The 27353-nt window shown below is 39.2% G+C and overlaps 2 protein-coding genes across 2 annotated transcripts; both read left to right on the top strand.

Annotated features, from left to right (window-relative positions):
* The first annotated feature begins 2557 nt into the window (after positions 1-2557).
* On the top strand, positions 2558-12359 carry LOC132133328 (WAP four-disulfide core domain protein 5-like). Its single transcript, XM_059546120.1, has 4 exons — positions 2558-2737; positions 4178-4312; positions 4867-5124; positions 12319-12359. Exons 1-4 carry the CDS (start codon positions 2623-2625, stop codon positions 12357-12359), a joined length of 549 nt encoding a protein of 182 aa, XP_059402103.1. The 5' UTR covers positions 2558-2622.
* Positions 12360-14910: 2551 nt separating this feature from the next.
* On the top strand, positions 14911-22844 carry LOC132133327 (WAP four-disulfide core domain protein 5-like). The gene is made up of 4 exons (XM_059546119.1): positions 14911-15090; positions 16531-16665; positions 17220-17453; positions 22828-22844. The coding sequence occupies exons 1-4, from the start codon at positions 14976-14978 to the stop codon at positions 22842-22844; spliced, it is 501 nt and encodes a 166-aa protein (XP_059402102.1). The 5' UTR covers positions 14911-14975.
* Positions 22845-27353: the final 4509 nt, after the last annotated feature.

The following is a 27353-nucleotide window of genomic DNA, read 5'->3' as shown; positions in this document are numbered from 1 at the left end:
AAAGAGCTGAGTGAGATATGTGGAGGAAATTTCTAGGCAATTTTTTTTTTTTTATTGGCCATTTTTAAAAAAGAATTTTAATTTTTTTTTTTTTATCTTTTGATCCCATCCAAGGTTGTTCTGTCTATTGGTTTTGTTTTGTACTTTTCATGCTTTAAAACTCAGTCATACTAAAGTTTTTATAAGGCAAAACGTGTCTTTGCACTATATACATGTTTTGCAAGAAGATGTTGGTTCATAAAAATAAGTGTACAAAAAATAAGGGAAAAAAAGTAGCTGATGCATAATATGGAGATTTACTTGTAAATATAAAGATGCTTAGCTCTGACTAATTTTAAACTGTAATAACCCACTGGGGTCGAAGCCAGCTCTGGTGTGGTCTGTCTCCTATTTTCTTGATGACCGTGAAAAGAACTAAAAATATGACATTTTTGATTGTACAGATAAAAATAAGATGATCTATGAAACTGCAAAGGGTCTACTTTTATTTGGGTATAGTCATAACAAAACAATGTGCTTCTCTAAATCTTCTTCTCTGTTTATAAAGAAACAACTCTTGCTTTTGTACTGACAAATACACACAAAATATGTCAAAATACCCATCTTGGAAAGTGTGTTCGAAAAAACTGTTAGTTAAGTGTGAAAAATAAACAGTTGAGAGAAATCAGATGTGTATCATTATAATGGATGCATTGTCTTTTAAAGGCACCGGTGGCAACAGTGAGAATCAAAGGTTACACCTTCTTTGTTTGCGTGAACATTTGGGCGGCATTATGCAAATCTTCCCACATCGTGACATGTGTGGGGGTAGGTTAGAATGAGCCATTTTAGGAGGGCGCGGACAAGTCCTAACTTTTATAAAGTATATCTCTTTGGGTATCTCTTTGTAACACTCAAAAGAGAAAGCAAAAGTTGAAATTGCATCATATTAACCCTTTAACATTTTTAGGAGGAGTAAAACTGACATTTATGCTTTTAACAGCCGGATGTATTTACACTAGCTTTTCCAGTTTTGTGTGGAATGCGCCCCAGACCACCTTCTGAAGTGGTTTGATCAATCGGATTTAAATCCATGTAGAAAGTGTTTCGGAGGGTATTTACACATAGTCTTTTCAGGATTCGATTGCTATCCTATCAGAGAAAAAGCATGAAGTGACCAGGTGTAAACAGGCCCTTTGAGGGCGAGTATTATCATGCTATATTCAACTAGCTAAGTCCCAGTTTCTTACAGTTCATACTTGTCTTTTAATTATTTGTGTATACTCATGTCTATCCAGATAATGTGTTTATTTGTATTAATTTGATTGATGTGCTTGTTTGTGCAACATATATGATTTTTGTACTATGAATAATAACTGAATAATATTTCAGTTTCCAACAAGACTATTCAGAGATAAAAAGGTTAAGTAATTCAATTGATATTCATTTTGATGGTAGCCCATCCCACGGCAAAGAAAAAAAAAAAAAACTCTATGGGAAACTCATCGTCTATGGGATCCCGTATTAAAGGAGATACCATTTTTGTCACTTTGACCATGTCTGCATGATGAAAATATGTTCAAAGAACGTTCACTGCAAAAAAAAATGCTTTTCTAAGAATTTTTGTCCTGTTTCCAGTCAAAATATCTTAATATTCTTAAATCAAGATGCATTTTTCTTATTTTGCTAATTATCTGCCAGTAGGATAAGAAATTCAAAACATGCTTGTTTCTGTTTGAATTAAGATAATTTTCCTTACCTTACGGCAGACAATTTTACGTGTTACGTAAAATGCACTTAAATGCACTTGTTTTCCCCCGAGGAAACTAAATACCTTATATAATTGTAAAAATTGTATCTATAGAAACTGCATCTCAACGTCAGAATTTTTTAGATATTTGTACTCTGTAAGAAAAGCATTTTAGCAGAGTGAATGAGGTATTTAAACATCGCTTACGCTTTTGGGAGGAGACCGCAAGAAACTCTGGAACCAGGTTAGGTTCATACAGTAAGTTACCACAGAAACGGATTCTGAGTAAGTTACCTCTTTTTCAGAAACAGGCATGAGTTACCCTGCTTTCTCTGGTTTGACAAACCTCCCATTCTGAAATGGAAAATCCAGAGTTTCCCCTCATTTCAGGGTTAACATACTCAGAGTTTTCACTTCATCTCCCAAAAAAAATTATATATATATATATGCATTGAGGCTATAGAGCACACTCATTTTTGAAACAACCTCAGTATTTAATTCTGAGCAGTTTTCATTATCAGTAGCTCATAAGACGATAGCACAGAGTTTCATGTGGCAGTAGACGCTGTACCTGCTGACCACTGCATCTTCATTTTGCAGTTGATAGTGTTACCATGGAAACACACAATCCTCTTGTAATTAGATTACCTTAATTATTATGACATGGCGTGAAAGCACTGCAGCCTTCATATGGTCCAACCTCAATCAAACACATCTGAACAAGCTAATCAAGATCTCCCAGATCAGGTGAGTTTGATCAGGGTTGGAGTTGACCTGATCTCCTTGGCTCTTTAAAACCCAATTTTTACAGCAACTTCTATTGCAGCCACATTATTATTTGTGTGCATTGTTGTCCACACCTCAATTCAGTGCATTTTCTAGTAGGGATCATTATGAGATCGCAGGTTGGGATGATGACAGCTCGATTGTACTGCTCGTTGATTGCTGTTTTATGTTGTCTTTCTGGATACTTGAGCATAACAGATGTTACTGAAGGACAAACTGCAGGTGAGAATCCGTTAACTTGTTAAAGAAATGCAAAAAATAAGGGAATAAGGTCTTTTTAAAACTAACAGTTTGGGGATGAGTATTAGGTTTTGAAACCCTTTTGATTTGACGCAGTTCAATGTAAGTTTTGTATTAATGTTGAAGACTCCTTGCGTAGTCCCTGATTTGACAAGTTTCACTCCTGGCCTCCCCCAATGATGCTCTAGTACAGGGATCCTCAAATCTGGACCTAGAGATCTACTTTCCTACTGAGTTTAGACCTAACCCTAATCAAACCCGCATGAGCATGCTAATCAATGTGTTTATGATAATTAGAAAATCACAGGCAGGTGACTTTGGTCAGGGTTGGAGCTAAACTCTGCAGCACACTGTACCTCCAGGACAAGATTTTTGTGTCCAGTGGCTGGTTATGGTCTAGTGATTCTAATTGTCATGCTGACCCAACGAGGTCGTTTTCCTGATCGAGACTGCTCTGGAGGACATGCATGATGTTGCTTTTGACTGCGAGCCCGTGTGTGCAGCCTGTTTCCAGCGAGTTTAATGATGGATGCTAAGGTCCACAAAATAAACACCTGTGATGCATTGAATTCAATGTAAGCTTTAAGCAGAGACTATTAAAACTGAAGTATTCAGATTTAAAAACAAACAAACATGAGCCAAAACTTGAGTACAAGTTCTTCATCACAAAATTAAGACCGTGCCAGAATTGTCTTAAATCCCAAACAGTAAGACTTTAATGAATTTATTGGGTTATTTCAAATGTGTTCATTACTATAACACTAGCTACGCAAGTTAACCCTTAATCGGGATGTGCATGAGTTATCTGAAGAGCTCACGGTTACCGTTAATGTAAACCATGATTTGTAACGGTTAGCCTATGTGTGATGCTCCGTTTTGCTGACTTCAAAACTCCGTAGCAACTATAAAAGAGTCAGATAGGAGCTTTAATGCTTAAGTTTATAAATGCAAAAGTCTTTGGCCGTAATCAGCGCATGAATGGACCGGATTAGTAGCGGTTCAAGAACGCTGCATTAAAATGCAAGCTGAGTACTAGTCAAACTCCGATAAATTGTGCTTATGATTTATAGGGGTAATCAGCAGGAAGTGCAAAAAGATGTTTATCAGTGCCTCACATGTTCACTCATAATTCAAGAATTCAGGTGTTCAGAACATGAGAACTCCATTGCGCTTAAGAATCTTCTTACGAACGTCTTGGAATTTATCATAAGTTATGTTTAAGATTTGTGAATCTGACCCCTGCTTTGGTTTGCCACATCACGAAGAGCACAATCCGATGCTCTTATTTTCTCAGACACTTGCTAGATAAGGCTTCCCAAAACCTTGCTGATTGTAGAACTTAAAACCTGGAAAAAACTTCTTGATGTCACCAAGTGAATGGAAGTGCCCTCAGTGATGCTCTTTGACATGTATGTATAACAGCAAAGCCAGGAGAGTGTCCCCCTCAAACATCTGGAAGCTTGTTTAATGGGTCCTGTAACGGTGACTCTGACTGTCCCAACGATGAGAAGTGCTGCGGCAATGGAAGTGGAAATTACTGTACAGCTCCTTATACAGGTATTGGTCATTGTTTTGGGATTTTGCCTTTATCAAAAGTAGGTTTGAATTAAATATTGGATTAGTTATTTCTGGTAGCCAATGCAGATTTAAAAAAATCCTCTATTTTAATAGCTCTGCCCACAGGTGCATAGCTATTTGTTCTCTCCAGCCCTGGAAAGCTGATCCAATATTTACAAAGGTCATACTTGCCTTATCTTAAGCATTCTTTTGTTCCGCAGATGTCTTCCTCTGGCTTATTCATTTTTAATCCAACATCTGTCACTCGTCTAATGTCAGTTGTATGCACTGAGTGATCTCTCCTCCCCATTCATGAGTAGACATGCCCCTTACTGCTGATTGGCTACAAGTTTTTGCCACTCTGCCCAACTTTGCTTTCTAAAGCATTTTTGAAAATGCATACCCCACCTTTAAATCCCTTTGGATGGCTTTACAAAAAGAGTAATTAGAATTTACGCTGTAGGTAAAATTTGTTGTTCATGTTTGTTGCTGTATTTTGACGTGGCATACAGTCTATATACACAGACTAATGGTTGCTATCTGTGTCCATGCAGTGAAGCCGGGTCAGTGTCCCAAACCGAAGCGTGTTCCAGAATGTGCTGACCTCTGTTTCCATGATGGCCAGTGTCCTGCCACACAGAAGTGTTGCCCAACCACCTGTGGCCATGCATGTAGTGAACAAAGTGATCAGGAAAGTGGTCCGGAAAGTGATCAGGAAAGTGGTCCGGAAAGTGATCAGGAAAGTGGTCCGGAAACTGGTCAGGGAAGTGGTCAGGGTAGCGGTTATGGTCAGGGAAGCGGATATGGTCAAGGTAAGGGTAGCGGTTACGGTCAGGGAAGTGGTCAGGGTAGCGGTTATGGTCAGGGTAGCGGTTATGGTCAGGGTAGCGGTTATGGTCAGGGTAGCGGTTATGGTCAGGGAAGCGGTTATGGTCAGGGAAGCGGTTACGGTCAGGGAAGCGGTTACGGTCAGGGAAGTGGTCAGGGTAGCGGTTATGGTCAGGGAAGTGGTTATGGTCAAGGTCAGGGTAGCGGTTATGGTCAAGGTCAGGGTAGCGGTTATGGTCAAGGTCAGGGTAGCGGTTACGGTCAGGGAAGCGGTTTTGGTCAAGGTCAGGGAAGCGGTTTTGGTCAAGGTCAGGGAAGCGGTTTTGGTCAAGGTCAGGGAAGCGGTTTTGGTCAGGGAAGTGGTTATGGTCAAGGTCAGGGAAGCGGTTTTGGTCAGGGAAGTGGTTATGGTCAGGGAAGTGGTCAGGGTAGCGGTCAAGGTCAGGGACAAGGTAGTGGTCAGGGACAGGGTAGCGGTCAGGGAAGTGGTCAGGGTAGTGGTCAAGGTCAGGGACAGGGAAGTGGTCAGGGTAGCGGTCAGGGACAGGGTAGCGGTCAAGGTCAGGGACAGGGTAGCGGTCAGGGAAGTGGTCAGGGTAGCGGTCAGGGACAGGGTAGCGGTCAAGGTCAGGGACAAGGTAGCGGTCAGGGAAGTGGTCAGGGTAGCGGTCAGGGACAGGGTAGCGGTCAGGGTAGTGGTCAGGGACAGGGTAGCGGTCAGGGAAGTGGTCAGGGTAGCGGTCAAGGTCAGGGACAGGGTAGCGGTCAGGGACAGGGTAGCGGTCAAGGTCAGGGACAGGGTAGCGGACAGGGTAGCGGTCAAGGTCAGGGACAGGGTAGCGGTCAGGGTAGCGGTCAGGGACAGGGTAGCGGACAGGGACAAGGTAGCGGTCAGGGTAGCGGTCAAGGTCAGGGACAGGGTAGCGGTCAGGGTAGTGGTCAGGGACAGGGTAGTGGTCAGGGACAGGGTAGCGGTCAGGGACAGGGTAGCGGTCAGGGACAGGGTAGTGGTCAGGGTAGCGGTCAAGGTCAGGGAAAGGGGAGCGGTCAAGGTCAGGGACCGGGAAGCGGTCAGGGATGTGATCGGGGACGGGGTCCATGAAATGGTCATGGGCATTTTGCATAATACTTGCAGGAGATCTCTTCAATTCAGTACTTTATTCATATGGCATGTTTTCCCTGTTTGCTTAAACTGTTTAGAAGGCTTTCTGGTCTGTCTCCCCAGCAGCCTCAAATTAAAATTATCTGAAGAGTTGGTGTCTGGTGCCTTTTTTTTTTTTTTTATCCGATTCATTAAAGGGTGCACTCACACTTGTAATGTTTGGTTAGTTTAAAAACCCTGGTGTGATTGCTGTTAGTATGGTACATTTGAGTGTAAATGCTGCCATCCAAACTCTGGTACGCACACCAAAAGCAAAAGTGGATAGAGATCACTAAAAAGATGGGTCTCCGTCCACTTCCAAACAAACTCTGGTGCAGTTTGAATGCAACAGACCATACCAAAAGAGTAATGACCAAGTGTGACCAATTTGACATGGTGTAACCAAAATGAGTAGAGCTGTGTGTTGCCGAGAATCTGGCAATACAATAGTGATGGGAAGTTCGGATCATTTTACTGACTCAGACTTTTGTGTCTTTTTCAACAAAATGAAGAAATCTAGTTTCGTTCATTTCAGCTAAATGTAATATGTTACGTGTTACTTCCCCAACATGTCTAGTTGATCACACTACAAACAATACAAAACTAAGATGCTATAAGATACAGAAGAGACCAATTCAAGTTTTTTTTTTTACCTGGGTCTTCAGTCTGTGATTAGCTCACCTCTGAAAAGTCTTCGGGTTCAAGTCATTTCTTAATCATGTGACAGCCCCTTACGCTATTTCTGTCACTGTGTTTTTGTTACGGTTTCTTCAGGATCTGTGGTACTTTATAAATAAAGCCCTGTTATAAATAAATTATTGAATAATTAGTGTTTATTTACTGATAGACAGTCAAAAAGACAAGGCTATATAATAATCCAAGCCTACAATACAAAGTACAGATTAGTTTGTTCATTTTTAATCTAATTTTGAGTTTGCTGGTATAATTGCTTTTCCTAGGTAAACTTGACATTTTGGTCTAATATGTACAAGAAGATTGCTCAAAAAGGACATAATGACAAAAGCAAATAACATGTTGAATCCTAAACAAGTAACACTACAGTTCTGAAGTCTAATCTGAAGGGTGAACTCAGACAAATCATACAAGGTCATTGAAGATTAGAATCCACTGTAAAAAAAAAAAACTATCAAAGTGATTTCGCCATCATATGAACAATTTAAAGCATAACCAGTAGTTATAAAGTACGATACACCTATTTGTAAAGTTGTCAATTAACTAATTACTCTAGCCAATGTTGTCCCGTCATGTGACAAAAGAACGAACAACCTGAAAGATGAACTAATCAATTCTCTTTCCGGCTCAATACAGCATTGGTTTAACGTATGGGTATGTCACGTGATTAAGGAATGAGTCAAAGACCCGATAGACCCGAACTATGAACTAATCAATTCTCTTTCCGGCTCAAGACCGGATTGACTGACACAGGTGAATTACTACTAGCAGAACAGAACCTATAAAATATTGCGTGTGCGCTAGTGATGCGCGAGTCGGGTTTTTTTTCCAACCCGTGGATCCTGCTTTTATGAAATTATTTGGCCCGCCCTAGCCCACCCCGCAAATTAAGTAAAATTTCTTGACCCACCCCGTGCATCGGGGACATCATGGAAGTTACGTTGCTACTTATACCTTCGTATCGTAACCTTATCAATATAGGCTATAGGTAATTGGACTATGATGGTACATTCGTGAACAAATCTTTTAGGTGAACGAATCGTTCTCGTTTACGTAATCCACTGACCATAGACAGTAAAAGACTCATTTCTCGTTCACTGAAGTTCCTCCCACAGCAGCGCGCGAGAGCGGCGCTTTTAGCAGCACATGCGCAGCTCGTGAACAGCTCTGTGAACTGTTTCATCCTGTCAAATATGGAAGCATATGGGTAGCAATTAATTAATTAATTAATTTAATTTATATTTTAAATATAAATATATTTTTTCCTTTAATAAAACAACATGCATTTTTGTTATTCGTTACCTGTCCTTTATTTTGACATAACTTATTGGGGAAAAGACATAATTTAATTACAAAATAAATGTAACTGTAATCAGTTACAGTTACTAAGAAAAAATGAGTAATTAAATTACAGTTACTTATGAAAATTTTAACGATTACAAAGGGGATTACATTTGAATATTTACACACATACACATAGGCTACAGCTTATTTCTTTCCCAAATTGCACTAAGACATACGGCCAATAATCTCCGCGATGCGAAAACAGTCATTAAAATGGAATTCAGCCTAACGCGGACAGAATATGCCACATTTTGGAAGAATAAACAAAAAGTAGATCAGTACACTTTAATCAAAACGCGATATGGGAGTGTCTGTGAATATTAAGCCGCAAAATGACAATCTATGAATCCTGCATGTTCTGCGTGTCTGTGGATACCAGGCGCTGACTGGCCATCGGGAGAACCAGGACAATTCCCGGTGGACTGGAAGACGATTTGGCCCGCTATTTTAATATTGTTATTTTATATTTGCACGCCGAATGTACGTATTTCCGAATCCGCCATTCGATAATTTAATCTCTAATAAATCATGAATCGGTTAGTCTTGACTGGCAATGGTTGGGCTCGCGCGCTCTCCGCGCATCCGCCAAACGGTTTGGATCAGACTCCGAGTAATCAATGTGAGACTCGAGAGAGTGGAGTGGACTGTGGAAGAGCACAGCTGGGGCAGAAAAGCGACACTTCTGTTCAGGGTTTCAAGTAAAAATAAATACAAGTGATAATTAATTTGCCAAAAAAACTAAAATGTAGGGCTGCTCCGATCAAGATCGGCCTATCATTAATGCGCATCTTGTCAGTAAAGCCGGTTCTCTAATCAGCGGTAAATTCCCTCAGGTGCGTGATTTCACATAGAGCAGCTGTTACTACACAGAGCCGTTGTTAACTGAGAAGATGCGCAAATAAACGCTGAAAATGAACGTGGATTTGCGCATCTTCTTAGTTAACAATGGCTCTGTGTAGTAACAGCTGCTCTATGTGAAATCACGCACCTGAGGGAATTTAAAGCTGATTAGAGAACCGGCTTTACTGACGAGATGCGCATTAATTATCGGCCGATCGTGATCGGAGCAGCCCTAGTAAAATGCACTTACAAAACATGGTAAAAGTCAAATAAAATTCTTCAGTATGAAAGTCATAAGAGGATGGATGGATAATGGAAGTGAAGGTGCAGTTCAGGAGAGAACTCTTAATTATTTTGCATGTCCCCCAACCTAAGGATTTAAATCTTTTTCATGTCAGGTCCATACACAAAATAGGGTTGTCCATGTTTCAGAATTTGTTGTTGGTGTATGAGTGTGAGATTTCCCAGCCTAATTTTTTTCCCAGTCCGCCCTTGGCGCAGACATGCAGTTTTATCATCATATCATATACAAAGATACAGCAGTGTTTCAAAAAGACATCAATGTTTCAGGAGTTTAGTTCGCAGAATAAGACACATGCTTATTAGATAACCATATTTGAGTTGATGTATATGATTGTGTTTTTTTTATTAACTATTTTTCCCCAAACCATTGTTAGATGCAGTGTTTCCTGTAGTTATGCAAATATTTGGGTTCAGAAACAGTATCTATAAACTATTTCTTTTGATTTTAAATTGGCATTGAACTTCAGATGAATCTCAAAGTAAAAGGCAATACTAAAGTCTGATTGTGTGGTGGATGTGTTCAAATGTGATCATCTTAATTCAAGTGATGAAGGATGGTGAAAGTCTGACAGTATTGAGCACTACTGTAAGGTTAAACCTGCATGGTGTTAATGTTTGAAAATGATTAACACTTGCAAATAAACATTCATTAGAAATTTAGAAAAGTAATCAAAAAGTACTCAAAAGTAATTAGTTACATTATTAAAGTAATTTAAAAAGTTACACTACTATTACATTTTAAATAGGGTAACTTGTAATCTGTAATTGATTAAATTTCCAAAGTAACCTTCCCAACACTGTTTTGCATATTACATCTCAAATTGAATATTGCTACCCATATGCTTCCATAGTCAAAAAGAGTTACTCAAGATGTGACGGAGCATGTGACTTGTTGAATGTAGTGAACGAATATGATCTTCTCGTAGGTGAAAGAGTTGAATGAACTGATACATCTCATTCGTGAATGAATTGAATGAGAGTATACAGGGTCAGTGAGCCAAGCATGTAAATCTCGATCAGCAATCAGCAGATACAAAGTGCAGTTATAGGTGCACATACGCTTGTTTTCATATTTGCAATACAGAACATAACTCCACGTTTAATCCCCGATAAAACCTTGTGCTTTGTTAATCTGAACAATTTATTTAGACTATTTATTTAATGCGATCATGCACACACTTTAATGAAGCCAAATCAGTTTTTGTCACAAGTAAATACGTTCGTTGACTTAAGAAATAACACATAAGACACTCTTTTTCGACAACTGCTGGCGTATTTGTGTAATATGAAGAAATGGTCACTGAACGAATCAGTGAATGAATCATTTTGGTGAACGAACTGAACATCAACGAAACTCTTGAAAGAATCAAAATTTCCAACACTAAATTCCATGCAACATAAATGGATTTAAAAAAATGTTGTTTTTAGTGACCCGCCCCAACCCGCTCCGCAATAAAGTGCCAATTTCTTAACCCGCCCCAACCCGACCCGCGGGTCACCTGCAGGGACCCGCAGGTTATGAGACGACCCGCGCATCACTAGCATGCGCGACTGAACGAATCACTCCCCGTTCTTCCCGAGTCACATTAAAGATTTGTTCAAAATGAACGAATCGTTCAAGAACAACTCATCACAATACAATATGTTGCGATACTGTCAGCAAGGCGATATATTGGGATATTTCTTATTTTAGGAATAGGATATATTTTTAGGAAAGCTGTCATTAAGAAATCAATTCAAGTTTATTTGCATAGCGCTTTTTACAACAAAAATCATTGCAAATCAATTTTACGGAAAACTCATTTTCTACAATATTTAGTAGTAGCTTATCAGTGGTGACTGTCAATTTCTGTACATATGGCAGAAGTGTACAGAAAAATCAAAGACTTAATCAAACAGACGATGACCACTATTAACCGCAATTATATTATATTATGATGTAATCAAACTTATAGCAAAATTTGGTAGATCTGTGTTGTAAGAACACACCACCATATGCAAACGTTAGGAATAAGTAAAAGATGATTTAACCAGACCGCAGTGGGATCTCCATTTAACAGTGAAGGTAATTGAACAATTTTTATGCAGTATGAGTAAAGTAGGGTAGGGGTGTTGGGAATTAAAGTGCTTGCAGTATCCTTTAGTTAAATGTATAATACATATAAAATGTATTTTATAAAAAAGACCATATATATTATTAGAATCTGCTTTAAAAGTTCAGTTTCAGTTTACAATTGTGACATACAATGTCATAACATTTTGATCTGAACAAAAAATTACATCTTAAAAACAATTAAAAAGTGCTTACAGGATTCCTAAAGAAAACAAAACCATTATAAAACAATAAAATAAATACTGCTGTCGAGCCTTTCCACTTGGATTTCACAGGTTTGCTTTTTGTATTCAAAATGTTCTGCGTGGAATCGCCGAATCACCGATACCACGACACGAGCACTGCCCCAACTGCACAAAACAGTCCCAAAATGAGACACAGCTGCAGGCGCAACGCGCTGTGACCCTACCGCCCGCCTCGGGTGAGCCCCTCTTCACACGGGACATCCTCGCCACGGTCCAGCGGTGGACGTTACCACATAAGCCCTAATGACGGCACAATTCAGCTTTGTACACGAACAGGGAAAATTTTCACCCTCCATTACTAACAGCGATATTAATGCTGACATAAGCTAATACCCATAATAATGACAACATCCTAATAACCACCAACTGTTTGATTACCAGCAATCTTCAAAATATCTTTTAAGTTCAACATAAGAAGCAACTCCTACAGGTATGGAACGACATGAGGGTAAGTAAATGATGACAGAATTTTCATTTTTGGGTGAACTATCCCTTTAAGACTCGGAACGAGTCTATTTGCTGATCAATGGAAACCCTTAATGAAAGAGCTGAGTGAGATATGTGGAGGAAATTTCTAGGCAATTTTTTTTTTTTATTGGCCATTTTTAAAAAAGAATTTTAATTTTTTTTTTTTTATCTTTTGATCCCATCCAAGGTTGTTCTGTCTATTGGTTTTGTTTTGTACTTTTCATGCTTTAAAACTCAGTCATACTAAAGTTTTTATAAGGCAAAACGTGTCTTTGCACTATATACATGTTTTGCAAGAAGATGTTGGTTCATAAAAATAAGTGTACAAAAAATAAGGGAAAAAAAGTAGCTGATGCATAATATGGAGATTTACTTGTAAATATAAAGATGCTTAGCTCTGACTAATTTTAAACTGTAATAACCCACTGGGGTCGAAGCCAGCTCTGGTGTGGTCTGTCTCCTATTTTCTTGATGACCGTGAAAAGAACTAAAAATATGACATTTTTGATTGTACAGATAAAAATAAGATGATCTATGAAACTGCAAAGGGTCTACTTTTATTTGGGTATAGTCATAACAAAACAATGTGCTTCTCTAAATCTTCTTCTCTGTTTATAAAGAAACAACTCTTGCTTTTGTACTGACAAATACACACAAAATATGTCAAAATACCCATCTTGGAAAGTGTGTTCGAAAAAACTGTTAGTTAAGTGTGAAAAATAAACAGTTGAGAGAAATCAGATGTGTATCATTATAATGGATGCATTGTCTTTTAAAGGCACCGGTGGCAACAGTGAGAATCAAAGGTTACACCTTCTTTGTTTGCGTGAACATTTGGGCGGCATTATGCAAATCTTCCCACATCGTGACATGTGTGGGGGTTCATGAGCCATTTTAGGAGGGCGCGGACAAGTCCTAACTTTTATAAAGTATATCTCTTTGGGTATCTCTTTGTAACACTCAAAAGAGAAAGCAAAAGTTGAAATTGCATCATATTAACCCTTTAACATTTTTAGGAGGAGTAAAACTGACATTTATGCTTTTAACAGCCGGATGTATTTACACTAGCTTTTCCAGTTTTGTGTGGAATGCGCCCCAGACCACCTTCTGAAGTGGTTTGATCAATCGGATTTAAATCCATGTAGAAAGTGTTTCGGAGGGTATTTACACATAGTCTTTTCAGGATTCGATTGCTATCCTATCAGAGAAAAAGCATGAAGTGACCAGGTGTAAACAGGCCCTTTGAGGGCGAGTATTATCATGCTATATTCAACTAGCTAAGTCCCAGTTTCTTACAGTTCATACTTGTCTTTTAATTATTTGTGTATACTCATGTCTATCCAGATAATGTGTTTATTTGTATTAATTTGATTGATGTGCTTGTTTGTGCAACATATATGATTTTTGTACTATGAATAATAACTGAATAATATTTCAGTTTCCAACAAGACTATTCAGAGATAAAAAGGTTAAGTAATTCAATTGATATTCATTTTGATGGTAGCCCATCCCACGGCAAAGAAAAAAAAAAAAAAACTCTATGGGAAACTCATCGTCTATGGGATCCCGTATTAAAGGAGATACCATTTTTGTCACTTTGACCATGTCTGCATGATGAAAATATGTTCAAAGAACGTTCACTGCAAAAAAAAATGCTTTTCTAAGAATTTTTGTCCTGTTTCCAGTCAAAATATCTTAATATTCTTAAATCAAGATGCATTTTTCTTATTTTGCTAATTATCTGCCAGTAGGATAAGAAATTCAAAACATGCTTGTTTCTGTTTGAATTAAGATAATTTTCCTTACCTTACGGCAGACAATTTTACGTGTTACGTAAAATGCACTTAAATGCACTTGTTTTCCCCCGAGGAAACTAAATACCTTATATAATTGTAAAAATTGTATCTATAGAAACTGCATCTCAACGTCAGAATTTTTTAGATATTTGTACTCTGTAAGAAAAGCATTTTAGCAGAGTGAATGAGGTATTTAAACATCGCTTACGCTTTTGGGAGGAGACCGCAAGAAACTCTGGAACCAGGTTAGGTTCATACAGTAAGTTACCACAGAAACGGATTCTGAGTAAGTTACCTCTTTTTCAGAAACAGGCATGAGTTACCCTGCTTTCTCTGGTTTGACAAACCTCCCATTCTGAAATGGAAAATCCAGAGTTTCCCCTCATTTCAGGGTTAACATACTCAGAGTTTTCACTTCATCTCCCAAAAAAAATTATATATATATATGCATTGAGGCTATAGAGCACACTCATTTTTGAAACAACCTCAGTATTTAATTCTGAGCAGTTTTCATTATCAGTAGCTCATAAGACGATAGCACAGAGTTTCATGTGGCAGTAGACGCTGTACCTGCTGACCACTGCATCTTCATTTTGCAGTTGATAGTGTTACCATGGAAACACACAATCCTCTTGTAATTAGATTACCTTAATTATTATGACATGGCGTGAAAGCACTGCAGCCTTCATATGGTCCAACCTCAATCAAACACATCTGAACAAGCTAATCAAGATCTCCCAGATCAGGTGAGTTTGATCAGGGTTGGAGTTGACCTGATCTCCTTGGCTCTTTAAAACCCAATTTTTACAGCAACTTCTATTGCAGCCACATTATTATTTGTGTGCATTGTTGTCCACACCTCAATTCAGTGCATTTTCTAGTAGGGATCATTATGAGATCGCAGGTTGGGATGATGACAGCTCGATTGTACTGCTCGTTGATTGCTGTTTTATGTTGTCTTTCTGGATACTTGAGCATAACAGATGTTACTGAAGGACAAACTGCAGGTGAGAATCCGTTAACTTGTTAAAGAAATGCAAAAAATAAGGGAATAAGGTCTTTTTAAAACTAACAGTTTGGGGATGAGTATTAGGTTTTGAAACCCTTTTGATTTGACGCAGTTCAATGTAAGTTTTGTATTAATGTTGAAGACTCCTTGCGTAGTCCCTGATTTGACAAGTTTCACTCCTGGCCTCCCCCAATGATGCTCTAGTACAGGGATCCTCAAATCTGGACCTAGAGATCTACTTTCCTACTGAGTTTAGACCTAACCCTAATCAAACCCGCATGAGCATGCTAATCAATGTGTTTATGATAATTAGAAAATCACAGGCAGGTGACTTTGGTCAGGGTTGGAGCTAAACTCTGCAGCACACTGTACCTCCAGGACCAGATTTTTGTGTCCAGTGGCTGGTTATGGTCTAGTGATTCTAATTGTCATGCTGACCCAACGAGGTCGTTTTCCTGATCGAGACTGCTCTGGAGGACATGCATGATGTTGCTTTTGACTGCGAGCCCGTGTGTGCAGCCTGTTTCCAGCGAGTTTAATGATGGATGCTAAGGTCCACAAAATAAACACCTGTGATGCATTGAATTCAATGTAAGCTTTAAGCAGAGACTATTAAAACTGAAGTATTCAGATTTAAAAACAAACAAACATGAGCCAAAACTTGAGTACAAGTTCTTCATCACAAAATTAAGACCGTGCCAGAATTGTCTTAAATCCCAAACAGTAAGACTTTAATGAATTTATTGGGTTATTTCAAATGTGTTCATTACTATAACACTAGCTACGCAAGTTAACCCTTAATCGGGATGTGCATGAGTTATCTGAAGAGCTCACGGTTACCGTTAATGTAAACCATGATTTGTAACGGTTAGCCTATGTGTGATGCTCCGTTTTGCTGACTTCAAAACTCCGTAGCAACTATAAAAGAGTCAGATAGGAGCTTTAATGCTTAAGTTTATAAATGCAAAAGTCTTTGGCCGTAATCAGCGCATGAATGGACCGGATTAGTAGCGGTTCAAGAACGCTGCATTAAAATGCAAGCTGAGTACTAGTCAAACTCCGATAAATTGTGCTTATGATTTATAGGGGTAATCAGCAGGAAGTGCAAAAAGATGTTTATCAGTGCCTCACATGTTCACTCATAATTCAAGAATTCAGGTGTTCAGAACATGAGAACTCCATTGCGCTTAAGAATCTTCTTACGAACGTCTTGGAATTTATCATAAGTTATGTTTAAGATTTGTGAATCTGACCCCTGCTTTGGTTTGCCACATCACGAAGAGCACAATCCGATGCTCTTATTTTCTCAGACACTTGCTAGATGAGGCTTCCCAAAACCTTGCTGATTGTAGAACTTAAAACCTGGAAAAAACTTCTTGATGTCACCAAGTGAATGGAAGTGCCCTCAGTGATGCTCTTTGACATGTATGTATAACAGCAAAGCCAGGAGAGTGTCCCCCTCAAACATCTGGAAGCTTGTTTAATGGGTCCTGTAACGGTGACTCTGACTGTCCCAACGATGAGAAGTGCTGCGGCAATGGAAGTGGAAATTACTGTACAGCTCCTTATACAGGTATTGGTCATTGTTTTGGGATTTTGCCTTTATCAAAAGTAGGTTTGAATTAAATATTGGATTAGTTATTTCTGGTAGCCAATGCAGATTTAAAAAAATCCTCTATTTTAATAGCTCTGCCCACAGGTGCATAGCTATTTGTTCTCTCCAGCCCTGGAAAGCTGATCCAATATTTACAAAGGTCATACTTGCCTTATCTTAAGCATTCTTTTGTTCCGCAGATGTCTTCCTCTGGCTTATTCATTTTTAATCCAACATCTGTCACTCGTCTAATGTCAGTTGTATGCACTGAGTGATCTCTCCTCCCCATTCATGAGTAGACATGCCCCTTACTGCTGATTGGCTACAAGTTTTTGCCACTCTGCCCAACTTTGCTTTCTAAAGCATTTTTGAAAATGCATACCCCACCTTTAAATCCCTTTGGATGGCTTTACAAAAAGAGTAATTAGAATTTACGCTGTAGGTAAAATTTGTTGTTCATGTTTGTTGCTGTATTTTGACGTGGCATACAGTCTATATACACAGACTAATGGTTGCTATCTGTGTCCATGCAGTGAAGCCGGGTCAGTGTCCCAAACCGAAGCGTGTTCCAGAATGTGCTGACCTCTGTTTCCATGATGGCCAGTGTCCTGCCACACAGAAGTGTTGCCCAACCACCTGTGGCCATGCATGTAGTGAACAAAGTGATCAGGAAAGTGGTCCGGAAAGTGATCAGGAAAGTGATCAGGAAAGTGGTCCGGAAAGTGATCAGGAAAGTGGTCCGGAAACTGGTCAGGGAAGTGGTCAGGGTAGCGGTTATGGTCAGGGAAGCGGATATGGTCAAGGTAAGGGTAGCGGTTACGGTCAGGGAAGTGGTCAGGGTAGCGGTTATGGTCAGGGAAGCGGTTACGGTCAGGGAAGTGGTCAGGGTAGCGGTTATGGTCAGGGAAGTGGTTATGGTCAAGGTCAGGGTAGCGGTTATGGTCAAGGTCAGGGTAGCGGTTATGGTCAAGGTCAGGGTAGCGGTTACGGTCAGGGTAGCGGTTACGGTCAGGGTAGCGGTTACGGTCAGGGTAGCGGTTACGGTCAAGGTCAGGGAAGCGGTTTTGGTCAAGGTCAGGGAAGCGGTTTTGGTCAAGGTCAGGGAAGCGGTTTTGGTCAAGGTCAGGGAAGCGGTTTTGGTCAAGGTCAGGGAAGCGGTTTTGGTCAGGGAAGTGGTTATGGTCAAGGTCAGGGAAGCGGTTTTGGTCAGGGAAGTGGTTATGGTCAAGGTCAGGGAAGCGGTTTTGGTCAGGGAAGTGGTTATGGTCAGGGAAGTGGTCAGGGTAGTGGTCAAGGTCAGGGACAAGGTAGTGGTCAGGGTAGTGGTCAGGGACAGGGTAGCGGTCAGGGAAGTGGTCAGGGTAGTGGTCAAGGTCAGGGACAGGGAAGTGGTCAGGGTAGCGGTCAGGGACAGGGTAGCGGTCAAGGTCAGGGACAGGGTAGCGGTCAGGGAAGTGGTCAGGGTAGCGGTCAGGGACAGGGTAGCGGTCAAGGTCAGGGACAAGGTAGCGGTCAGGGAAGTGGTCAGGGTAGCGGTCAGGGTCAGGGACAGGGTAGCGGTCAGGGACAGGGTAGCGGTCAAGGTCAGGGACAAGGTAGCGGTCAGGGAAGTGGTCAGGGTAGCGGTCAAGGTCAGGGACAGGGTAGCGGTCAGGGAAGTGGTCAGGGTAGCGGTCAAGGTCAGGGACAGGGTAGCGGTCAGGGACAGGGTAGCGGTCAAGGTCAGGGACAGGGTAGCGGACAGGGTAGCGGTCAAGGTCAGGGACAGGGTAGCGGTCAGGGTAGCGGTCAGGGACAGGGTAGCGGTCAGGGACAGGGACAAGGTAGCGGTCAGGGTAGCGGTCAAGGTCAGGGACAGGGTAGCGGTCAGGGACAGGGTAGCGGTCAGGGTAGTGGTCAGGGACAGGGTAGTGGTCAGGGACAGGGTAGTGGTCAGGGACAGGGTAGCGGTCACGGTCAGGGACAGGGTAGTGGTCAGGGTAGCGGTCAAGGTCAGGGAAAGGGGAGCGGTCAAGGTCAGGGACCGGGAAGCGGTCAGGGATGTGATCGGGGACGGGGTCGTGGATGTGGTTGGAGACGTGGTCCATGAAATGGTCATGGGCATTTTGCATAATACTTGCAGGAGATCTCTTCAATTCAGTACTTTATTCATATGGCATGTTTTCCCTGTTTGCTTAAACTGTTTAGAAGGCTTTCTGGTCTGTCTCCCCAGCAGCCTCAAATTAAAATTATCTGAAGAGTTGGTGTCTGGTGCCTTTTTTTTTTTTTTTAATCCGATTCATTAAAGGGTGCACTCACACTTGTAATGTTTGGTTAGTTTAAAAACCCTGGTGTGATTGCTGTTAGTATGGTACATTTGAGTGTAAATGCTGCCATCCAAACTCTGGTACGCACACCAAAAGCAAAAGTGGATAGAGATCACTAAAAAGATGGGTCTCCGTCCACTTCCAAACAAACTCTGGTGCAGTTTGAATGCAACAGACCATACCAAAAGAGTAATGACCAAGTGTGACCAATTTGACATGGTGTAACCAAAATGAGTAGAGCTGTGTGTTGCCGAGAATCTGGCAATACAATAGTGATGGGAAGTTCGGATCATTTTACTGACTCAGACTTTTGTGTCTTTTTCAACAAAATGAAGAAATCTAGTTTCGTTCATTTCAGCTAAATGTAATATGTTACGTGTTACTTCCCCAACATGTCTAGTTGATCACACTACAAACAATACAAAACTAAGATGCTATAAGATACAGAAGAGACCAATTCAAGTTTTTTTTTTTTACCTGGGTCTTCAGTCTGTGATTAGCTCACCTCTGAAAAGTCTTCGGGTTCAAGTCATTTCTTAATCATGTGACAGCCCCATACGCTATTTCTGTCACTGTGTTTTTGTTACGGTTTCTTCAGGATCTGTGGTACTTTATAAATAAAGCCCTGTTATAAATAAATTATTGAATAATTAGTGTTTATTTACTGATAGACAGTCAAAAAGACAAGGCTATATAATAATCCAAGCCTACAATACAAAGTACAGATTAGTTTGTTCATTTTTAATCTAATTTTGAGTTTGCTGGTATAATTGCTTTTCCTAGGTAAACTTGACATTTTGGTCTAATATGTACAAGAAGATTGCTCAAAAAGGACATAATGACAAAAGCAAATAACATGTTGAATCCTAAACAAGTAACACTACAGTTCTGAAGTCTAATCTGAAGGGTGAACTCAGACAAATCATACAAGGTCATTGAAGATTAGAATCCACTGTAAAAAAAAAAAAAACTATCAAAGTGATTTCGCCATCATATGAACAATTTAAAGCATAACCAGTAGTTATAAAGTACGATACACCTATTTGTAAGGAAAGTTGTCAATTAACTAATTACTCTAGCCAATGTTGTCCCGTCATGTGACAAAAGAACGAACAACCCGAAAGATGAACTAATCAATTCTCTTTCCGGCTCAAGACCGGATTGACTGACACAGGTGAATTACTACTAGCAGAACAGAACCTATAAAATATTGCGCGTGCGCTAGTGATGCGCGAGTCGGGTTTTTTTTCCAACCCGTGGGTCCCGCTTTTATGAAATTATTTGGCCCGCCCCAGCCCACCCCGCAATTAAGTAAAATTTCTTGACCCGCCCCGTGCATCGGGGACATCATGGAAGTTACGTTGCTACTTATACCTTCGTATCGTAACCTTATCAATATAGGCTATAGGTAATTGGACTATGATGGTACATTCGTGAACAAATCTTTTAGGTGAACGAATCGTTCTCGTTTACGTAATCCACTGACCATAGACAGTAAAAGACTCATTTCTCGTTCACTGAAGTTCCTCCCACAGCAGCGCGCGAGAGCGGCGCTTTTAGCAGCACATGCGCAGCTCGTGAACAGCTCTGTGAACTGTTTCATCCTGTCAAATATGGAAGCATATGGGTAGCAATTAATTAATTAATTAATTTAATTTATATTTTAAATATAAATATATTTTTTCCTTTAATAAAACAACATGCATTTTTGTTATTCGTTACCTGTCCTTTATTTTGACATAACTTATTGGGGAAAAGACATAATTTAATTACAAAATAAATGTAACTGTAATCAGTTACAGTTACTAAGAAAAAATGAGTAATTAAATTACAGTTACTTATGAAAATTTTAACGATTACAAAGGGGATTACATTTGAATATTTACACACATACACATAGGCTACAGCTTATTTCTTTCCCAAATTGCACTAAGACATACGGCCAATAATCTCCGCGATGCGAAAACAGTCATTAAAATGGAATTCAGCCTAACGCGGACAGAATATGCCACATTTTGGAAGAATAAACAAAAAGTAGATCAGTACACTTTAATCAAAACGCGATATGGGAGTGTCTGTGAATATTAAGCCGCAAAATGACAATCTATGAATCCTGCATGTTCTGCGTGTCTGTGGATACCAGGCGCTGACTGGCCATCGGGAGAACCAGGACAATTCCCGGTGGACTGGAAGACGATTTGGCCCGCTATTTTAATATTGTTATTTTATATTTGCACGCCGAATGTACGTATTTCCGAATCCGCCATTCGATAATTTAATCTCTAATAAATCATGAATCGGTTAGTCTTGACTGGCAATGGTTGGGCTCGCGCGCTCTCCGCGCATCCGCCAAACGGTTTGGATCAGACTCCGAGTAATCAATGTGAGACTCGAGAGAGTGGAGTGGACTGTGGAAGAGCACAGCTGGGGCAGAAAAGCGACACTTCTGTTCAGGGTTTCAAGTAAAAATAAATACAAGTGATAATTAATTTGCCAAAAAAACTAAAATGTAGGGCTGCCCCGATCAAGATCGGCCTATCATTAATGCGCATCTTGTCAGTAAAGCCGGTTCTCTAATCAGCGGTAAATTCCCTCAGGTGCGTGATTTCACATAGAGCAGCTGTTACTACACAGAGCCGTTGTTAACTGAGAAGATGCGCAAATAAACGCTGAAAATGAACGTGGATTTGCGCATCTTCTTAGTTAACAATGGCTCTGTGTAGTAACAGCTGCTCTATGTGAAATCACGCACCTGAGGGAATTTAAAGCTGATTAGAGAACCGGCTTTACTGACGAGATGCGCATTAATTATCGGCCGATCGTGATCGGAGCAGCCCTAGTAAAATGCACTTACAAAACATGGTAAAAGTCAAATAAAATTCTTCAGTATGAAAGTCATAAGAGGATGGATGGATAATGGAAGTGAAGGTGCAGTTCAGGAGAGAACTCTTAATTATTTTGCATGTCCCCCAACCTAAGGATTTAAATCTTTTTCATGTCAGGTCCATACACAAAATAGGGTTGTCCATGTTTCAGAATTTGTTGTTGGTGTATGAGTGTGAGATTTCCCAGCCTAATTTTTTTCCCAGTCCGCCCTTGGCCCAGACATGCAGTTTTATCATCATATCATATACAAAGATACAGCAGTGTTTCAAAAAGACATCAATGTTTCAGGAGTTTAGTTCGCAGAATAAGACACATGCTTATTAGATAACCATATTTGAGTTGATGTATATGATTGTGTTTTTTTTATTAACTATTTTTCCCCAAACCATTGTTAGATGCAGTGTTTCCTGTAGTTTATTTAGTATATTTGGGTTCAGAAACAGTATCTATAAACTATTTCTTTTGATTTTAAATTGGCATTGAACTTCAGATGAATCTCAAAGTAAAAGGCAATACTAAAGTCTGATTGTGTGGTGGATGTGTTCAAATGTGATCATCTTAATTCAAGTGATGAAGGATGGTGAAAGTCTGACAGTATTGAGCACTACTGTAAGGTTAAACCTGCATGGTGTTAATGTTTGAAAATGATTAACACTTGCAAATAAACATTCATTAGAAATTTAGAAAAGTAATCAAAAAGTACTCAAAAGTAATTAGTTACATTATTAAAGTAATTTAAAAAGTTACACTACTATTACATTTTAAATAGGGTAACTTGTAATCTGTAATTGATTACATTTCCAAAGTAACCTTCCCAACACTGTTTTGCATATTACATCTCAAATGGAATATTGCTACCCATATGCTTCCATAGTCAAAAAGAGTTACTCAAGATGTGACGGAGCATGTGACTTGTTGAATGTAGTGAACGAATATGATCTTCTCGTAGGTGAAAGAGTTGAATGAATTGATACATCTCATTCGTGAATGAATTGAATGAGAGTATACAGGGTCAGTGAGCCAAGCATGTAAATCTCGATCAGCAATCAGCAGATACAAAGTGCAGTTATAGGTGCACATACGCTTGTTTTCATATTTGCAATACAGAACATAACTCCACGTTTAATCCCCGATAAAACCTTGTGCTTTGTTAATCTGAACAATTTATTTAGACTATTTATTTAATGCGATCATGCACACACTTTAATGAAGCCAAATCAGTTTTTGTCACAAGTAAATACGTTCGTTGACTTAAGAAATAACACATAAGACACTCTTTTTCGACAACTGCTGGCGTATTTGTGTAATATGAAGAAATGGTCACTGAACGAATCAGTGAATGAATCATTTTGGTGAACGAACTGAACATCAACGAAACTCTTGAAAGAATCAAAATTTCCAACACTAAATTCCATGCAACATAAATGGATTTAAAAAAATGTTGTTTTTAGTGACCCGCCCCAACCCGCTCCACAATAAAGTGCCAATTTCTTAACCCGCCCCAACCCGACCCGCGGGTCACCTGCAGGGACCCGCAGGTTATGAGACGACCCGCGCATCACTAGCATGCGCGACTGAACGAATCACTCCCCGTTCTTCCCGAGTCACATTAAAGATTTGTTCAAAATGAACGAATCGTTCAAGAACAACTCATCACATTACAATATGTTGCGATACTGTCAGCAAGGCGATATATTGGGATATTTCTTATTTTAGGAATAGGATATATTTTTAGGAAAGCTGTCATTAAGAAATCAATTCAAGTTTATTTGCATAGCGCTTTTTACAACAAAAATCATTGCAAATCAATTTTACGGAAAACTCATTTTCTACAATATTTAGTAGTAGCTTATCAGTGGTGACTGTCAATTTCTGTACATATGGCAGAAGTGTACAGAAAAATCAAAGACTTAATCAAACAGACGATGACCACTATTAACCGCAATTATATTATATTATGATGTAATCAAACTTATAGCAAAATTTGGTAGATCTGTGTTGTAAGAACACACCACCATATGCAAACGTTAGGAATAAGTAAAAGATGATTTAACCAGACCGCAGTGGGATCTCCATTTAACAGTGAAGGTAATTGAACAATTTTTATGCAGTATGAGTAAAGTAGGGTAGGGGTGTTGGGAATTAAAGTGCTTGCAGTATCCTTTAGTTAAATGTATAATACATATAAAATGTATTTTATAAAAAAAGACCATATATATTATTAGAATCTGCTTTAAAAGTTCAGTTTCAGTTTACAATTGTGACATACAATGTCATAACATTTTGATCTGAACAAAAAATTACATCTTAAAAACAATTAAAAAGTGCTTACAGGATTCCTAAAGAAAACAAAACCATTATAAAACAATAAAATAAATACTGCTGTCGAGCCTTTCCACTTGGATTTCACAGGTTTGCTTTTTGTATTCAAAATGTTCTGCGTGGAATCGCCGAATCACCGATACCACGACACGAGCACTGCCCCAACTGCACAAAACAGTCCCAAAATGAGACACAGCTGCAGGCGCAACGCGCTGTGACCCCACCGCCCGCCTCGGGTGAGCCCCTCTTCACACGGGACATCCTCGCCACGGTCCAGCGGTGGACGTTACCACATAAGCCCTAATGACGGCACAATTCAGCTTTGTACACGAACAGGGAAAATTTTCACCCTCCATTACTAACAGCGATATTAATGCTGACATAAGCTAATACCCATAATAATGACAACACCCTAATAACCACCAACTGTTTGATTACCAGCAATCTTCAAAATATCTTTTAAGTTCAACATAAGAAGCAACTCCTACAGGTATGGAACGACATGAGGGTAAGTAAATGATGACAGAATTTTCATTTTTGGGTGAACTATCCCTTTAAGACTCGGAACGAGTCTATTTGCTGATCAATGGAAACCCTTAATGAAAGAGCTGAGTGAGATATGTGGAGGAAATTTCTAGGCAATTTTTTTTTTTTATTGGCCATTTTTAAAAAAGAATTTTAATTTTTTTTTTTTTTATCTTTTGATCCCATCCAAGGTTGTTCTGTCTATTGGTTTTGTTTTGTACTTTTCATGCTTTAAAACTCAGTCATACTAAAGTTTTTATAAGGCAAAACGTGTCTTTGCACTATATACATGTTTTGCAAGAAGATGTTGGTTCATAAAAATAAGTGTACAAAAAATAAGGGAAAAAAAGTAGCTGATGCATAATATGGAGATTTACTTGTAAATATAAAGATGCTTAGCTCTGACTAATTTTAAACTGTAATAACCCACTGGGGTCGAAGCCAGCTCTGGTGTGGTCTGTCTCCTATTTTCTTGATGACCGTGAAAAGAACTAAAAATATGACATTTTTGATTGTACAGATAAAAATAAGATGATCTATGAAACTGCAAAGGGTCTACTTTTATTTGGGTATAGTCATAACAAAACAATGTGCTTCTCTAAATCTTCTTCTCTGTTTATAAAGAAACAACTCTTGCTTTTGTACTGACAAATACACACAAAATATGTCAAAATACCCATCTTGGAAAGTGTGTTCGAAAAAACTGTTAGTTAAGTGTGAAAAATAAACAGTTGAGAGAAATCAGATGTGTATCATTATAATGGATGCATTGTCTTTTAAAGGCACCGGTGGCAACAGTGAGAATCAAAGGTTACACCTTCTTTGTTTGCGTGAACATTTGGGCGGCATTATGCAAATCTTCCCACATCGTGACATGTGTGGGGGTTCATGAGCCATTTTAGGAGGGCGCGGACAAGTCCTAACTTTTATAAAGTATATCTCTTTGGGTATCTCTTTGTAACACTCAAAAGAGAAAGCAAAAGTTGAAATTGCATCATATTAACCCTTTAACATTTTTAGGAGGAGTAAAACTGACATTTATGCTTTTAACAGCCGGATGTATTTACACTAGCTTTTCCAGTTTTGTGTGGAATGCGCCCCAGACCACCTTCTGAAGTGGTTTGATCAATCGGATTTAAATCCATGTAGAAAGTGTTTCGGAGGGTATTTACACATAGTCTTTTCAGGATTCGATTGCTATCCTATCAGAGAAAAAGCATGAAGTGACCAGGTGTAAACAGGCCCTTTGAGGGCGAGTATTATCATGCTATATTCAACTAGCTAAGTCCCAGTTTCTTACAGTTCATACTTGTCTTTTAATTATTTGTGTATACTCATGTCTATCCAGATAATGTGTTTATTTGTATTAATTTGATTGATGTGCTTGTTTGTGCAACATATATGATTTTTGTACTATGAATAATAACTGAATAATATTTCAGTTTCCAACAAGACTATTCAGAGATAAAAAGGTTAAGTAATTCAATTGATATTCATTTTGATGGTAGCCCATCCCACGGCAAAGAAAAAAAAAAAAAAAACTCTATGGGAAACTCATCGTCTATGGGATCCCGTATTAAAGGAGATACCATTTTTGTCACTTTGACCATGTCTGCATGATGAAAATATGTTCAAAGAACGTTCACTGCAAAAAAAAATGCTTTTCTAAGAATTTTTGTCCTGTTTCCAGTCAAAATATCTTAATATTCTTAAATCAAGATGCATTTTTCTTATTTTGCTAATTATCTGCCAGTAGGATAAGAAATTCAAAACATGCTTGTTTCTGTTTGAATTAAGATAATTTTCCTTACCTTACGGCAGACAATTTTACGTGTTACGTAAAATGCACTTAAATGCACTTGTTTTCCCCCGAGGAAACTAAATACCTTATATAATTGTAAAAATTGTATCTATAGAAACTGCATCTCAACGTCAGAATTTTTTAGATATTTGTACTCTGTAAGAAAAGCATTTTAGCAGAGTGAATGAGGTATTTAAACATCGCTTACGCTTTTGGGAGGAGACCGCAAGAAACTCTGGAACCAGGTTAGGTTCATACAGTAAGTTACCACAGAAACGGATTCTGAGTAAGTTACCTCTTTTTCAGAAACAGGCATGAGTTACCCTGCTTTCTCTGGTTTGACAAACCTCCCATTCTGAAATGGAAAATCCAGAGTTTCCCCTCATTTCAGGGTTAACATACTCAGAGTTTTCACTTCATCTCCCAAAAAAAATTATATATATATATGCATTGAGGCTATAGAGCACACTCATTTTTGAAACAACCTCAGTATTTAATTCTGAGCAGTTTTCATTATCAGTAGCTCATAAGACGATAGCACAGAGTTTCATGTGGCAGTAGACGCTGTACCTGCTGACCACTGCATCTTCATTTTGCAGTTGATAGTGTTACCATGGAAACACACAATCCTCTTGTAATTAGATTACCTTAATTATTATGACATGGCGTGAAAGCACTGCAGCCTTCATATGGTCCAACCTCAATCAAACACATCTGAACAAGCTAATCAAGATCTCCCAGATCAGGTGAGTTTGATCAGGGTTGGAGTTGACCTGATCTCCTTGGCTCTTTAAAACCCAATTTTTACAGCAACTTCTATTGCAGCC

Source organism: Carassius carassius, chromosome 50 (assembly GCF_963082965.1).
Source record: "Carassius carassius chromosome 50, fCarCar2.1, whole genome shotgun sequence".
NCBI classification, from domain to species: domain Eukaryota; kingdom Metazoa; phylum Chordata; class Actinopteri; order Cypriniformes; family Cyprinidae; genus Carassius; species Carassius carassius.
Note: the sequence above shows the minus strand (reverse complement) of the source record. Positions and strands in the feature narration are given on the sequence as shown.